Source organism: Zea mays, chromosome 3 (genome assembly GCF_902167145.1).
Source record: "Zea mays cultivar B73 chromosome 3, Zm-B73-REFERENCE-NAM-5.0, whole genome shotgun sequence".
Taxonomy (NCBI): Eukaryota; Viridiplantae; Streptophyta; class Magnoliopsida; order Poales; family Poaceae; genus Zea; species Zea mays.
Window position 1 is genome coordinate 206,777,218 of NC_050098.1, and position 16,260 is coordinate 206,793,477.

The following is a 16,260-nucleotide window of genomic DNA, read 5'->3' on the forward strand; positions in this document are numbered from 1 at the left end:
GCTGGTCCCCTTGCAAAAAAGTGCGACGAAAGCCTCCAAGCGAGTGCTAACACTCCCTTCGAGGCTCGGGGGCTACTGTCGGGGACCATAATTAGGGGTACCCTCAAGACGCCTAATTCTCAGCTGGTAACCCCCATCAGCATAAAGCTGCAAAGGCCTGATGGGTACGATTAAGTCAGGGATCAGTCCACACGAGTGACTCGATCACGCTTCACCCGAGCCTAGCCTCGGCCAAGGGCAGCCGACCTCGAGAGACTTCCGTCTCGCCCGAGGCCCCCCTTTTTACGGCGGACACATCACCGGCTCGCCCGAGGCCTTGGCTTCGCTCAGAAGCAACCTTGACTAAATCGCCACACCGACTGACCAAGTTGCAGGAGCATTTAACGCAAAGGTGGCCTGACGACTTTATCCTGACACGCGCCCCCCCCGGCAGAGCTGAAGTGACCGCCGTCACTCCACCGCTCCTCTGACCAGTCTGACAGAAGGACAGCGCCGCCTGCGCCACTCCGACTGCGGTGCCACTCGACAGAGTGAGTCTGACAGGCAGTCAGGCCTTGCCAAAGGCGCCACGGTGAACTCCGCTCCGCCCGACCCCAGGGCTCGGACTCGGGCTAAGACCCGGAAGACGGCAAACTCCGCTCCGCCCGACCCCAGGGCTCGGACTCGGGCTAAGACCCGGAAGACGGCAAACTCCGCTCCGCCCGACCCCAGGGCTCGGACTCGGGCTAAGACCCGGAAGACGGCGAACTCCGCTCCGCCCGACCCCAGGGCTCGGACTCGGGCTAAGACCCGGAAGACGGCGAACTCCGCTCCGCCCGACCCCAGGGCTCGGACTCGGGCTAAGACCCGGAAGACGGCGAACTCCGCTCCGCCCGACCCCAGGGCTCGGACTCGGGCTAAGACCCGGAAGACGACGAAACTCCGCCTCGCCCGACCCCAGGGCTCGGACTCCGCCCTGGCCTCGAACGACTTCCGCCTCGCCCGACCCCATGGCTCGGGCTCGGCCTCGGCAACAGAAGACAGACTCAACCTCGGCTTCGGAGGAGCCCCCACGTCACCCTGCCTAGGGCACAGACCCGCCACGTCAACTGGAAGCGCCATCATCATCCTACCCCGAATCGACTCGGGTCACGGAGAACAAGACCGGTCCCATCCGGCCAGCTCCGTCGGATGGGCAATGATGGCGCTCCACCAGCTCTGTGACGACGGCGGCCCCCAGCTCTCTTACGGAAGCAGGACGACGTCAGCAGGGACACGACCGCTCCGACAGCTGTCCCTCCGCCAGGCTCCGTCGCACCTCCGACAGCCACGACATCACGCCAGCAAGGTGCCAAGATCTCTCCGGCTGCCACATTGGCATGTACCTAGGGCGCTAGCTCTCCCTCCGCTAGACACGTAGCACTCTGCTACGCTCCCCATTGTACACCTGGATCCTCTCCTTATGACTATAAAAGGGAGGACCAGGGCCTTCTTAGAGGAGGTTGGCCGCGCGGGACCGAGGACGGGACAGGCGCTCTCTTGGGGCCGCTCGCTTCCCTCACCCGCGTGGACGCTTGTAACCCCCCTACTGCAAGCGCACCTGACCTGGGCGCGGGACGAACACGAAGGCCGCGGGACTTCCACCTCTCTCTCGCTCGACTCCGGCCACCTCGTCTCTCCCCCCTTCGCGCTCGCCCACGCGCTCGACCCATCTGGGCTGGGGCACGCAGCACACTCACTCGTCGGCTTAGGGACCCCCCTGTCTCGAAACGCCGACAGTCTTGAACTCTCCAAGCATCGTTCTCGCCATGTCGATAAGTGTCCTGTTCTTCCTCTCTACCACACTGTTTTGCTGTGGTGTGTAGGGAGCGGAGAACTCGTGCTTGACGCCTTCCTCCTCAAGATACTCCTCAACTTGTAGGTTCTTGAACTCGGACCTATTGTCGCTCCTTATCTTTTTCACCTTTAGCTCAAATTCGTTTTGAGCCCTCCTTAGAAAGCGCTTTAGGGTCCCTTGGGTTTCTGATTTATCCTGCAAAAAGAACACCCAAGTGAAGCGGGAAAAATCATCAACAATAACAAGACCATACTTACTTCCCCTGATGCTGAGGTAGGCAACGGGTCCAAAAAGATCCATGTGAAGAAGCTCCAGTGGTCTTGATGTTGTCATCACATTCTTGTTGTGATGAGTGCTTCCCACCTGTTTCCCTGCCTGACAAGCTGCACAAGGTCTATCTTTCTCGAAATAAACGTTGGTTAGTCCTAACACATGTTCTCCCTTTAGAAGTTTATGAAGGTTCTTCATCCCAACATGTGCTAGACGACGATGCCACAACCAGCCCATACTAGTCTTAGCTATTAAGCATGCATCTAGATCGGCCTCCTCTTTCGAAAAATCAACTAAGTAGAGTTTGTCGTCTAATACACCCTTAAATGCTAATGAACCATCACTCCTTCTAAAGACAGAAACATCAACATTTGTAAACAAACAATTGTAGTCCATGTGGCACAATTGACTTACAGACAGGAGGTTGTACCCTAATGACTCTACTAAAAATACATTTGAAATAGAGTGCTCGCTTGTGATGGCTATCTTTCCCAAACCTTTAACCTTGCCTTGGTTCCCATCTCCAAAAATAATCGTATCCTGGGAATCCTTGTTCTTGACGTAGGAGGTGAACATCTTCTTCTCCCCCGTCATGTGATTTGTGCATCCGCTGTCGATTATCCAGCTAGATCCCCCGGATGCATAAATCTGTAAGCCAATTTAAGCTTGGGTTTTAGGTACCCAACTCTTGTTGGGTCCTACAAGGTTAGTCACAATAGCCTTTGGAACCCAAATACAAGTCTTGTCTCCCTTGCATTTGGATCCCAACTTTCTAGCAACTACTTTTTCATTCTTACATAAAAGCGCAAATGAAGTATTGCAAGCATGGTAAATGGTAGAAGGTTCATTACACATTCTCCTAGCCACATGAGGCACAACATTACTTCTCCTAGGCCTACTTCTACCATGCACAAAAGTAGAGCTAGAGGCAAACATATCATGTGAATTAAAGGCATCATGATCATAACTCCTATTATAATGAGCATTCCTAGAAAATTTTCTATCATAAATGTAGGCATGCCACTTTTGAGAACTACTAGCCATATGAGCCTTCCCTTTCTCCTTGTTGAGAACGGGAACCTTTTGGCTTGTTAAGTTCTTGGTTTCCTTTCGAAAACCAAGTCCATCCTTAATAGAGGGGTGTCTACCAATAGTGTAGGCATCCATAGCAAATTTTAATTTATCAAAATCAATTTTGCAAGTCTTAAGTTAAGCATTAAGACTTGCCACCTCATCATTTAGTTTACCAATAGAAATAAGGTGTTCATCACAAGAATTAACATCAAAGTCCTTGCATCTATTGCAAATAGCAACATGCTCTACATATGAACTAGATTTATTAGCTTCCTCTAGCTTAGCATTTAAATCATCATTCAAAATCTTTAAGCTAGAGATAGATTCATGGCAAGCAGATAACTCAGAAGATAGCATTTCATTTCTCTTAGTTTCTAAAGCAAGAGATTTTTGTACACTAACAAATTTGTCATGTTCTTCATATAAAATGTCATCTTGCTTCTCTAGCAATCTACCTTTTTCATTTAGAGCATCAATTAGCTCATTGATTTTATCTACTTTAGCTCTATCTAAACCCTTAAATAAATCAGTATAATCTACTTCATCATCACTAGAATCATCATCGCTAGAAGTAGTGTACTTAGAGGTATCTCGAACACTTACCTTCTCCTTGGTCATGAGGCAAGTGTGGCGTTTGTTGGGGAAGAGAGAAGACTTGTTGAAGGCCGAGGCAGCGAGTCCTTCGTCGTCGGAGTCGGAAGAAGAGCAGTCTGAGTCCCATTCCTTTCCGAGGTGTGCCTCGCCCTTTGACTTCCTGTAGCTCTTCTTCTTCTACTTCTTCCCGCTCTTTTCTTGTCCCTGGTCACTATCATTATCGGGACAATTTGCAATAAAGTGACCAGTCTTACCGCATTTGAAGCAGGAGCGCTTTCCCCTTGTTTTTATTCTTGTTGGGGTACTCCTTGCGTCCTTTCAGTGCGGTCTTGAAGCGCTTGATGATTAGGGCCATCTCATCTTCGTTTAGCCCGGCAGCCTCAACTTGTGCTACCTGTTTGGTAGCGCCTCCCTGCTGCTTGTTGCTTTGAGAGCAACGGGTTGTGGCTCGTAGACGGGTAGTGGACCATTAAGCGCATCGTCTACGTATCGTGCTTCTTTCACCATCATGCGCCCGCTCACGAATTTTCCAAGAATCTCCTCGGGCGTCATCTTGGTGTACCTGGGGTTTTCACGAATAAGATTGACAAGATGAGGGTCAATTACAGTAAATGACCTTAGCATGAGTCGGACGACATCATGATCCGTCCATCTTGTGCTTCCGTAGCTTCGTATTTTGTTGACCAGGGTTTTGAGCCTGTTGTAGGTTTGCGTTGGCTCCTCTCCCCTGATCATCGCAAATCTCCCCAGCTCGCCTTCCACCAACTCCATTTTGGTGATCATGGTGGCGTCGTTTCCCTCATGAGATATCTTGAGGGTGTCCCAAATTTGCTTGGCGTTGTCCAAGCCGCTCACCTTGTTGTATTCATCTCTGCACAAGGATGCTAGCAAAACAGTGGTAGCTTGTGCATTCTTACGAATTTGTTCATTTATCATCACAGGGTTATCCGTACTGTCGAAATGCATTCCATTTTCCACTATTTCCCAAATGCTAGGATGGAGAGAAAATAGATGACTACGCATTTTATAACTCAAAAATGAGTAGTCCTCTCCATCAAAGTGTGGAGGTTTTCCTAGAGGAATAGAAAGTAAATTTGATGCATTGATAAAGATTTTTTTAAACATTTTTTATCATTTTTAATTCTTCGAAGAATTATCACTTTTATATCTCTTAACATAGAACGAATTCACTTTAAATTTGATGCATTGATAAAGTAAATAATGAATTATATCTATATTTTTTTATAACTTTAGGTAGTTTGATTGCACGATATTGTACGGAAAGATTGATTCACAACAGTTTTGTCTTAGAAAGATGAGAATAGTTATTACGTGGTGCCCAATATTTCTATTTTCTAAATAAAAGGCCGAGAAAAAATGTGTGATCGGAATAAATTCCAGTTGGTAAAGTAAGAAAGCCAAGAATGATTATAGACTGTTTAGAATTTTAGTGACGTGCCATGGTTTTTCCAATTGCACAAAAAGGTAAAGTAAAAAAAACTGAGAATCATTATTATGTATGTTTTCTATAAAATGTGTGAAAGGCCTGACAAACGTTATTATGTATGTTTTCTATGAAACGTGTGAAAGGGATTACAAATTAGTAAAGTAAGAAAGCTGAAAATGATTCAAAAAAAACCCAAAAAATCGCCCACCGTGGGGCTCGAACCCACGACCACAAGGTTAAGAGTCTTGCGCTCTACCGACTGAGCTAGACGGGCTAGTGATTAAATGTTGCACTTTATGCTTTATATTATGTAATATATGTATAGATTATTTGTATTAGATAACTCCCTTGCTGCAGGAATAAGAATACAGGAACTGTTATGTTTGTATTAGATAACTCCCTTACATTTATATAAGTCTTTTTTGTTTATTATTTAGATTAAAAATATTTTTAAACTATTTTAATTGATATTAGTATGGAGTTGGAACCTGGAGCCACTGACATCTATGAAGTTCGGTTCATAGAAAAAAAAAAGACATGACTTGCCGATCCAGTTTGTACGTACATCGTCTAAGCCAGTGGACAAATTCAATAACACCAAATCCATCATTTTCCCATGTTCTGAATAAGAAGACGTGATATAGGTTAATTCACAGACATCACTGCATGGTGGTTTGGACTTTGGAGTCCATGAAAGTTGCTTGAAGAAAGCAAGGAAGTGACTCACTGACCTTGCGAAGTTCTACTCCCTCAATGCACATGGCAAATTGAGACTTGTAATGGCGGAGTGCTATGCACATATACAGATGGTCACTAAATTCAGCAAAATAATATGTGAGCAAAAGGCATAAAAAACTGCCAAACGCATACATGGACTTCTTCCTGACAGCTAGGTACGCGTGGACCCTCAAACTCACCATCACAAGGTCAAGAGCCTTGCGCTGTACCGATAGAGCTAGACGGACAAAGACTGATTTCTAAGTTCTTTGCATCAGCCACAAGATTGGTGCAACATACAACTAACAAGTAAACGGCAATGTACATCTCTTGCAACTTTAGAGTCTAGATAGATATATATAGTTTTATTTTATCGAACATACACCCTCAAGGCACATGGCAAACTGAGACTTGTACTATCATCTCTGTTGGAAATTAAATCTCTTTATGCAGTAAACATATATAAAAGCAAAGAGGGCAGTAAAGCCAGCCAACACCGCTGCCACTACGCCCATGAAGTCCGGATCGTAGCCAAAGTAGTCCTTGATGAAAGCTTTGACCTGCTGATCGGGTTTCCCAGGCACCTTGATCAAATCCTCCACATCGCCATACTGCGACACAATCAGCCCATAGACTGTCCATGCCACTGGACAGATCCAGTAGTACCAGATCCACCACACCGGGATTCTCTGAGCAAGACATGGTTTGAGTTTAGTCCACAGAGAGTGTATGTAGTGCACGGTGCTTTCAAGTCGCTGGATAGGGAAGCAGGACAGTGACTCACCGATCTTGGAACAATGAACCCCGAGAAGAGATTAAAGAGAGTGTAGAAGGAAGCGGCAAATATGGAAGCCACCTGAGGGTTCGGCGTTATGGCGACACCCATCATACCATAGTAAGTGAAGTAGAGGAACGAGAGGAACGAAATGTAGAAGAACCAGAAGAATTTCGCTAGGGTCCACTGGAAAGACATCATCGGGTACACGATAACAGTGTATATGACACTCTCGACGAACACATATGGTATCTCAGCAACAACCTGAATAGAGAAAAGAACTCATTAGTATTTCAAAAAAATGCTATCAGATAGAACACCAATTCAAATCATTTTCGTTTCTGCCTTATGCCACACATTAAATATGTGCATCGTCCTTGGCATGAACATGACCTTGCAATTGCAATGTATTTTTTTTCGGTTCAGTTGAATCGTCAGTTCATACTGACCTGCGAGAAAGCATAGGGTATAGCCGAGTACATTCCAGCTGCACGCTCTCTGTAAAAGACCGTCCTTTCCACGGCAATAACAGGTTGAGCAGTTATACAGTTTTCAAAGCCAATAAATGCGACAGCAAAATACATTGATCCGACGATGATCAAAAGGTCTGATGAACTCTTCCTGCACCAAGTAACAAATAGTTAAGGATCCTGCAATACATATTAAAAAAAGGGAAAGACCCAGAGCCGGTGGGAGCCTGGGCAAGAGATAAACCGAGGCAATAGTTAACAACTTAGCACGGCTAGAACATACATCTTACTGCCAACCCTCCAAAATATAATCCCCAGCAGCAAGGCAGTAAACAATGCAAAGAACATTCTGACAAGGTTGTAGTCAGGGCTTCTCCAGTAAGTCAACCATTGCTTCCAGAGGCAGAATCTGAACTGATCAAAGGTACTCTGCGAGTATTGAGTGGGGAAGTAGAGGTCACTGGAACCAGGAGGCGGCTTACTCAGCTCTTTAACTAATGCTTTGTTCCGCCTGAAAATAGTCAGTCATACAACAAAGCAGACGTTACCTAGAAGATCTGGTTACAAGAGGTAGGTAGGTTTGTTTAAGCATGAATTGCAGTATATTTCGAGGCGGGGTGGTGTATCAACACAAATCTGTGCGGATCACATGTTGATGATGGGCGATGCAGTATTGCCAGCACTACGGTGGTTGCTTGCTCCTTTGCAAAGCAGCAGGGGCAGTGGACAAGGTTTGGGGTGGTTTGACGTCATTGGTTCAAGTCTTGTAAAATCAATGATATTCGGTTTCTATTATGTATTCTTATTTTCAAAATTTAAAAGCGGGCCAAAATACATTGACATCAAGAAAAAGTGTCCTACTCTTGCACTTACTGATGCATAGTTGATGACTTGTAATGCTCTGCAAAATCAATATTCAACTGAACCTCTGTAGAAGCTGAGGTTACATCCAACATCCATGTAGCAGGGTTGCACCCCTCTTTGATCTTTGGGATTCCAGGAACTGCCTGGTTTGATAAAATGATAAACATAATTTTAAGAATACACCATGATATATAGATTTTAGAAGAAAGAATTTCAAATAAAGAAGGATAAAACGTATCCTTATTACTGCAGAATCTGTTGCAAGGAAACACAAGATGACAGAAAACTAAAAGCTATGTGATAATTGGAAGTAGCTCAAATATCATATCACATACCTCAAAGTATTCAACAACTTTATGTGAGTTCCTACCCAGTGGCCCAGAGTATATGATCTGGCCTCCTCTTTTCATTAAAAGCAGCTGCAGGATGAGAAACAAAGATTGAAGCACAACTATATGTGAATATGACAAAAACATTACCGCAAGCTGCAAATGTATTACCTCATCAAAAGCTTCAAAAATGTCAATACTTGGTTGATGGATAGTGCAGACAACAGTTCGTCCAGTATTGACGGTGTTCCGAACAGTTCTCATAACAACTGCAGCAGCCCTTGCATCAAGACCTGAAGTTGGTTCATCCATAAAGATGATCGAGGGGTTTGCCACAAGCTCTACAGCGACTGTTAATCGCTTTCTTTGCTCTGTTGAGAGCCCGTTCACACCAGGGAGACCCACAATAGCATCCTTAAGACCGTTAAGCTCAACCAGTTCCATAACTTCATCCACGAATATCTAAAGACATGTAAACCAACTTAGACTTAATTCACCTCAATAACTACAGACATCAGTTGTTAGTAGATACTGTGAGTAGAACAAGAAAGCACCTTCTTTTCTTGGTCAGTGACCTCCTTAGGAAGGCGCATGAAAGCAGAAAAGAGTAGGGACTCCCTTATAGTGATCTGTGGAGAGTGGATGTCATTTTGTTCACAGTAACCTGATATTCTGGCAAATGTTTCTTGGTTCTTAGGGTAACCAGATATATAAATTTCTCCTTCAATATATCCTCCAGTCTTCCTTCCAGATAAAACGTCCATGAGAGTAGTCTTTCCAGACCCACTCACACCCATAAGAGCAGTGAGAACACCAGGTCGAAAAGCCCCAGATATCCCTGACAGCAGCTGAAGCTTATCCGCGGTTACTCCTTGACTCTTCATCTCCTGACATATTAACAAACTGCAAATGAGATTTTAGGCTAATATATAACCGCCTAATGCCCAAATAACTCGTAACATAACATGCCATGTTTGCAAGATATGCATCATCATAATCAAGCTTCTATAGAAATCTAATAACCCAATAGTCCCATTCTCAAATCTTGACAAACCTAATGCTTAGATTCGTGCATTAGCTTATAAAACTTTAAAACCACCAACACTAAAAAGGAATTATTCGAAAATAACATAATGAAGAAATTCACACTCCAACCAAACTTTCCATGTATATTGTGGTCTACTTAAGTTACCCGTAGTCCCTTATTATTGTAGATGCAAGTCATTCAGGGACATTGACTTGGTTTCCAATATGGCACTTTGACTAATGGATAGTGATTTATATGAAGTTATGTTATTCCAAAATAATAATTATATGTTGTGAACATCGTTTCAATGTTGAAATTAGTTATTTCAAATGCTCTCAATCTACAAAGCGTTTATATAGTGATGGTATTTATATAGTGATGGTTCAAATTTTAAAGCTTGACCAACAAATCCTAAAACGAGTTCCATTTGCAATTGGAGAGAGTAGGTAGTTATAATGGAAGGCTAACGGTCATTGATATAATAACGGAAAATGACATGAAATGCAGCTGTGGAAAAAACAATTATGGACAGGCAACATACTGCAGGCATGTCAACATAGTAATTTATCTCGTTGAAGGACATGGAGAGGGGTTCGAATGGAAGAATCATCCCTCTTCCTGGAGTAATTCTGACAGAAGCATTCATGTGTGATCTATCAGAAGTATTCGGGGACTGGCCACGTAACTGTTCAAGTACCTTATCCACTAAAACAATTAAAAACATCATAGAATGTGGGTTAAAGGTGAAGTAGCATACCCTTTTCTTCAAACATAAAGGAAAAATGAAATCCAAAGCGAAACAGATGGAAACAATCTTACAGGTGATCATAGAATTTGAGGATAAAGGTTCTGGTGTCGGGATTTTCGTTCTCTGTGTTATATCTGTCATCTTCTTTCCTTCCTCACTGTCCTCTAGACTTGTATCAGTTTCTTCAGGCAGAATTGCCTGTGGTTTTCCAACAGCTAATTCAAGGAGCAGAATAATCAGTCTAGTAAGGTACCAATATCAAATGACCAAGTTATGACTCAATGGAAGCATTAGTTTAGCATAGACAAGAACAATACAGGATAAGAAAATAAAGAGCAGACTGCACGCAACATATTATTAATGTGTAGAGTAGATACTTACGATTCAGGTACATAAGTGACAGTGTGAATAACACATTGAACAGAACAGTGAAACCTAAAAGTGCACCAGTAGCAATCCAGTACCATTCCTTGCCGGTGAAGATACTTGAGTTTTCTAAAATTGCAACTCCCAATCTCCTACCATCAGGTGCCTATTGATTCAAAAGAAACAAGTCAACAACAACTAGTTGAATGAGAACAAAGCAATAGTATGATTACGAGTTAACTTACAAATTGGTCCATCCACCTTGGAGAGTGCATTTCATTAGAGGCAAGAGCAATGTATGCATAAGTAAGAGGTGAACAATAATAGGCCCATATCAACCATTTTGAAATTGCATCTGTAACAGTGAGCAACAGTTATGTGATGTCAACTTCCACAGTAAGAATCAACGCAGAAGTGTCAGTGTAAAAAGGTCATTAATAAACAAATCATGTTTCTGCGCCATAAGGTGCTGGTTGTTGTGTGAGCTCTTTCTGAAACAACAAATGATCGATTTGCTGATTTTCAGACGTCTCAGTTCCCATTCGTTGGGCGTGGCACATTTCGCTGGGCCCCTCTGCGCACCGTCGCCTTCATGGTTTCGCTGTATGTGGGTTTCCTCATTTAGTAGGCAACGAAGGTTCTCGCTACCGGTGTCGGAGTCACAGTGTCACGACTCACGAGTGAGCAAAGGGAGGACACTTCACATCTGGGACAACACCATTGTTTATGCTGAGAGTTTTAGCACTCAACTATGAGTCTCAAACCCTTCATATCTGGGAATAAGTATTTATCAAATCATACTACCATGAAACTGAGGAAAACACCCAAACAATATCCAACTATATAGTGAAGGAGAACGGGGGTCATGGGTGATTACCCTTTGGTAGGATGAATCCTCCTAGCGTAAACATGAAAAGGACTGCAAGTGATCCTGCCGTGTTAGTTATGATAACTGTTCTGCATAAGCCAGTGACAAGTCTGAAGAGACCCGCAGCCATCTGCTGGATAAAGAAGACGGCAACTAAATGTTTAAAGAACCTGCAGAAAGATGAATAGTTGTTGATTTCTTCAGGGAGCAAATGTAAAATCTCAACGTATATACAATTTTACCGGAGAAAGTAGTTATAATGGCACACCTGCTAGCTTCAGGGGCAAAGCCAATGCTGTAGTAAGTCACTGCTACCCAAATTATTGACTCGAATATGGAGGCAGGAACTCTCATTAGAACATTCGGAAGTACAATAGTCCATGGTCTATAGAACAAAAAATCCCTATGTTTGTACAGTACAGGGAGTCTTGCCAAAAGAATAGATGACTCGGCAAAACCATTGAACATGTTAACTATCATGACATAAAGAAGTGCTCCTATATAGATTTGCCCATCTTCCTCATTTCTTGTATGCATTTGTGTACGCAAGAACACCGTTGACGCTACTAGCGCAACCAGAATTCCCTTCAAAAGAAAGAAGAGTACGGTCAGACAAAGAACTATATCCTTGTTAAGCACTCTACCAAGGAAAGACAAAGATGTTAAGCTCACATCAAAGAGAAACAATTTAGAATAGGGACTATCCTTCTAGGTACCTGAACTATTTTGAAGATGTACACAAATGAATTCCTCTTCATGAGAAGCCATTCCTTGGACCATGAGACCTTGAGAAGCTCCAAAGTAGAGACAGACTTCTCAGAGAAGACCAAAGCAGATTTGTGTATTTTCCTCTTGTGGAAAGGCACCGAAAGTTGTTTCTTGAGGCTCTTCCCCATATGAAATTTCTTGAACTTTGCAACAAATTCAGGTACTGATACATAGTGATATGGTTTTTCATTTTGTATCCAGTACTGTTCCTGATCTTTTTTTGATGTAACCTGGTCAAAAGCAACATTCATCAAAACTATATGCTACTTACTTTGGGCCATTTTAGACAATGCAAGCTCCCCAACATGCAACTTTGTGTTCTGTACTTGGATGTGCCACAGTGCCAGATGGCAGAATGAAAAAAATCATTAAATTTTCCTGATAAACCTAATGGCGCAATCTCATGTGGCCGGTCCAATATTTCTTTCCTATCGGCGACATGGTGGTCCATCTCCATATTACAGAAGTTTAACTACACACTTTCTGAAACAGCATACATTTTCTTTAACAGACGTGGGTTCACCAACAAGGTAAACTTGATGTATCAAGAAGGTCTATAAACTATAAGATAATAAGAAGTTGGTCTTTATACTAACTGTAAAAAGCTCTAGATGTTGATTCATACAGTTCTGATGAGTGATGACTTCATTACATAAAAAAATCTCTATGTGTTGATTTATGCAGTTCTGATGACTTCATTACAAAAGCATGCCATGTTTGCGAAATAATGTTGGAAAAAATATGTATTAGGAAGCTTTCTGCCACGGAGTAACGAACCTCCTGAAGGAAATCAGGGACACCTTTCCTCTGCGGGCACCGGAAGCCACACACCTCGAAGAACTCAAGCACGTACTCCCGGGGGCCCTGGTAGACAATCTGCCCCTCGGACAGCAGCATGACATCGTCGAAGAGCTCGAAGACCTCCGGCGCAGGCTGGAGCAGCGAGGCCAGGACGGTGGCCTCGCCCAGGTGGACGATCTGCTGGATGCACTTGACAATCTGGAAGGTGGTGGAGCTGTCGAGGCCCGTGGAGATCTCGTCCATGAATAGCACCTTGGTCGGGCCGACCAGCATCTCCCCTGAAACCAAACACGCGCGGTTGTAGCAACGGTAACGGAGGCAACAGCAGACGCGCGGATGGGTTTGAGGCGGATGAAGGAGAGGGAGGGGTACCTGTTGTGAGGCGCTTCTTCTGGCCGCCGGAGATGCCGCGCATTAGCTCGTTGCCGACGATGATATCCGCGCACATGTCCAGCCCGAGAATCTGCACGCACCAGCGGCGGGTATGGCGTCACAGCCGCGGACATCGCTAAATTGGTCCAAGACTCCAAGGTTAGGGATGCGATGCGAGCCCCCGTCTTGTCGGCGGGGCAAGCAAGCGAACACCTTGACTGCGACTGCGATCGAACCTGCAACTAACTGCTCTTCCTAGCCTACTCGCCCTGTCGAGTGCCAACGGCGAGGGACAAGGAGGTGTCGAGGCTTTTGCCATGGAGGGAGCGGCAATCTTCACGTCCGACCCGTCGCACACAAAACCGCGATCCGACCATCTGTTATTTCAATTGGGCTGTTTCTTGCAGAGTTTGCAGGTATGCAGCAATGCACTCCTTGTTTCTATTTTAATTTTCTTTTCTTTTCTTACATTCCTTTTCAACGTTTATTTTATGTGTGGTTTTATTACTATTTTCATTTCTCCCTATTATTTTTAATATTTTAAAATTCCTATTTTTACTCTCACGTTTTCTCTGTTTTATTTTTAGATTTTGTTTTTGTTTACGTCCACTCTCGGGTTTTTCTTCTTGCTTTCTTGTATTTACTTTTAATTTTATACTCCCTCCCTTCTAAAATAATATTGATTTTAGCTTTTTATTTTTAGTTTATATTTAAATAGATGACGATAAATTTAGACATATATATAAAACATATAAATCAAATATTATATGAATCTTTAAATCTTAAAACAGTATGGAGGGAGTATTGTTTTTTCTTCTTAAACTTCTTTATCTTTGAAAATTCTTGTTTACTCTAATTAATTCTTTTATCTATATTATTTTAAAAGCATCAGATTTGTGTGCCATGTCTTGCGTGCGAATCGTGTATGTAGGTTTCTCTCCTGCTTCTCGCTTACCAATATACCGTTAAACCATATATGGGCCGAGAGAAACCATCCGAGGTCAACACTACAAAAAGTTACACACAACACAACGCTCCCACATAGTACCACCTTTAGCTAAAGAAGAATGAGTGACCGCGCGAGCTATAAAAAAGGGAACGAGCTACTTTTCAACTTATACTTTTCTCGATTTTTTTATAAGATAAAGTGTAAGTTTAATATCTGATATGTGTACTATATATTCACTTTAATATTAAATTTATTTTATGAGTATCAAATATAATTGCATATCTTAATAACGCAAGGACTTTGTACTGATTTTATTTTATGTTTTACTTTTTTTTCATCGATAAATTGTTGTAGGCTAAACACTTGGGGTCTTGAGGGCGGTGCTTGGGGCCTGTTTTCGTATTCAACAACAACCTTTCGGTTCAATTGGTTCGATTAGAGTCACGCACCGGAAAAAAAGAAAGAGGAAAGAAATAAAGCTATAGGTTTGGTTGGGGGCTTTACCCTGAGAATGTAGTCCGTCTGCAGAGTGGCTCCATGAACTGAAGTTGCCTACAAATTATGATCGTAAAGGAAATGAAGAACTGTGTGTGCACCATGCATGTGCTAGACGGAGTACGGGAGTGAGGGAGAGCATGCACACCTTCATGAACAGGTCGACTTCCGGGTCGGGATATATGCCCTGCTGCCTCTCCTTCTTCGCCAGCTCCTTGAGCAGCTCTGCGCGCGTCAAGAAGATGATTTATTTATTATCTATGTGAATTTATCAGTGTTAACATTTTTTTGAAACTCTTTGGTATGAGACAGAGTAAAGCAGGGACAAGGTCGTCACCGCTCACCGTATCTCTGGCCCACACCCTGGCACCTCGCGGAGAAGTCGAGGACCTCCTTGACGGTCATCTCGCCGTCGTGGATGTCGTTCTGGCTGATGTACGCCGCCGTCTTCTGCGGCACGAACTCGTCCAGCCCGTAGCCGTTGTAGGTGACCTCCCCGCTGACCTCAAGAGTGGGGTCCAGCTTGCCGGCCAGCGCCAGCAGCAGCGTCGTCTTGCCGGACGACGGTGGGCCGAGCAGCAGCGTCATCCTGGACGGGCGCACGACGCCGGAGACGTCCTTGAGGATGTGGAGCGTCTTCCTCTTGCCGAGCTTGACCCCGACGCGTCCCAGCAGCGAGTCGGCCACGTCCAGCGAGACGTTCGCCAGCGTGGGCAGCGCGCGGGTGCCGACGTGGCACTCCGCCTGCACGTTGACGCCCCGGAACCTCACCTCCACCGTGGGGATCTGGATACCGGCGCGGTCGATGCGCGCGCGGAGCTTCCTGAGGAAGCGCTCGTTGTCCTCATCGGCGACCCGGAACACGCGCTCCACGAAGGCCTGGCGCTGCGCGAGCCCCATCGCGCGCACGTCCACCTCCTCATGCGCGTGCCGGCGCCTCCGGCCGCGGCGGCCGCTGTCGCTGCCGCCGTCGGAAGCGTCCGCCGGCCGCACGAGGCCCGTGCGCAGGCGCTCGAAGGACGGCAGCCGCTCCATCGCGGCCCACTGCAGCGCCTCCTCGTCGTCCACCTCGTCGGCGCCGCTGCGGCGCCGCGACGACGCGCCCGAGAAGTAGGGGGTGGCGTCGGGGCTCGACATGCCGTGCAGGCCTCGGCTCAGCGTCTCCATGCTTGTTGTGCTGGTAGCGACGAACCGTGCATGCACTGCACATACGCCCGGCCTCGGTTTGCAGGGTTGCTCGAGTTGACCAGGCGCACAGCGAGTGCGCTAGTTTACGTTCGTTTCTGCGGCGAGCTAGAGATATTATATGGTGCGGCCTTTTATACGCGTGTGTGACGGGGGGACAAAACCCATGCTTACAAAGATGCCGGCCGGAGGCATTGTTCAATTCGTTTCTATGTTGATGTGCTACTTGCTAGCTTTAGGAGACTCAGTTCAGTTCTGGGCGCAAGTGCTGAAACACAAGTGCAAGTGCTCCACGGCAGACACAGTCCATCAACGTCCCGGTCGA

General features: G+C 45.1%; 1 protein-coding gene and 1 non-coding gene across 2 annotated transcripts; both read right to left on the bottom strand.

Moving 5' to 3' along the window:
• Positions 1–5,402: 5,402 nt before the first annotated feature.
• TRNAK-CUU (transfer RNA lysine (anticodon CUU)) lies at positions 5,403–5,475 on the bottom strand. The gene has a single exon. It is a non-coding gene; the product is annotated as a tRNA-Lys (tRNA).
• A 574-nt stretch (positions 5,476–6,049) lies between these two features.
• LOC103651251 (ABC transporter G family member 38) lies at positions 6,050–16,035 on the bottom strand. The gene is made up of 20 exons (XM_008676871.4): positions 15,095–16,035; positions 14,899–14,975; positions 14,760–14,807; positions 13,307–13,397; positions 12,911–13,212; positions 12,082–12,363; positions 11,634–11,950; positions 11,375–11,535; positions 10,743–10,852; positions 10,513–10,663; positions 10,203–10,346; positions 9,925–10,088; positions 8,911–9,243; positions 8,528–8,818; positions 8,363–8,446; positions 8,037–8,170; positions 7,447–7,674; positions 7,143–7,314; positions 6,703–6,957; positions 6,050–6,607 (listed from the first exon to the last, which is right to left on the bottom strand). Exons 1-20 carry the CDS (start codon positions 15,915–15,917, stop codon positions 6,338–6,340), a joined length of 4,437 nt encoding a protein of 1,478 aa, XP_008675093.2. The 5' UTR covers positions 15,918–16,035; the 3' UTR covers positions 6,050–6,337.
• Positions 16,036–16,260: the final 225 nt, after the last annotated feature.

What these genes read in the sequence shown, in the direction of transcription:
- LOC103651251 (XM_008676871.4), bottom strand. Translation starts at nt 15,917, where the DNA reads ATGGAGACGCTGAGCCGAGGCCTGCACGGCATGTCGAGCCCCGACGCC. An exon ending in GAAGAAGCGCCTCACAACAG is followed by an intron (nt 13,213 to 13,306) that starts GTACCCCTCCCT and finishes GTTTGGTTTCAG; the next exon opens with GGGAGATGCTGGTCGGCCCG. An exon ending in TACCCTATGCTTTCTCGCAG is followed by an intron (nt 6,958 to 7,142) that starts GTCAGTATGAAC and finishes TTCTCTATTCAG; the next exon opens with GTTGTTGCTGAGATACCATA.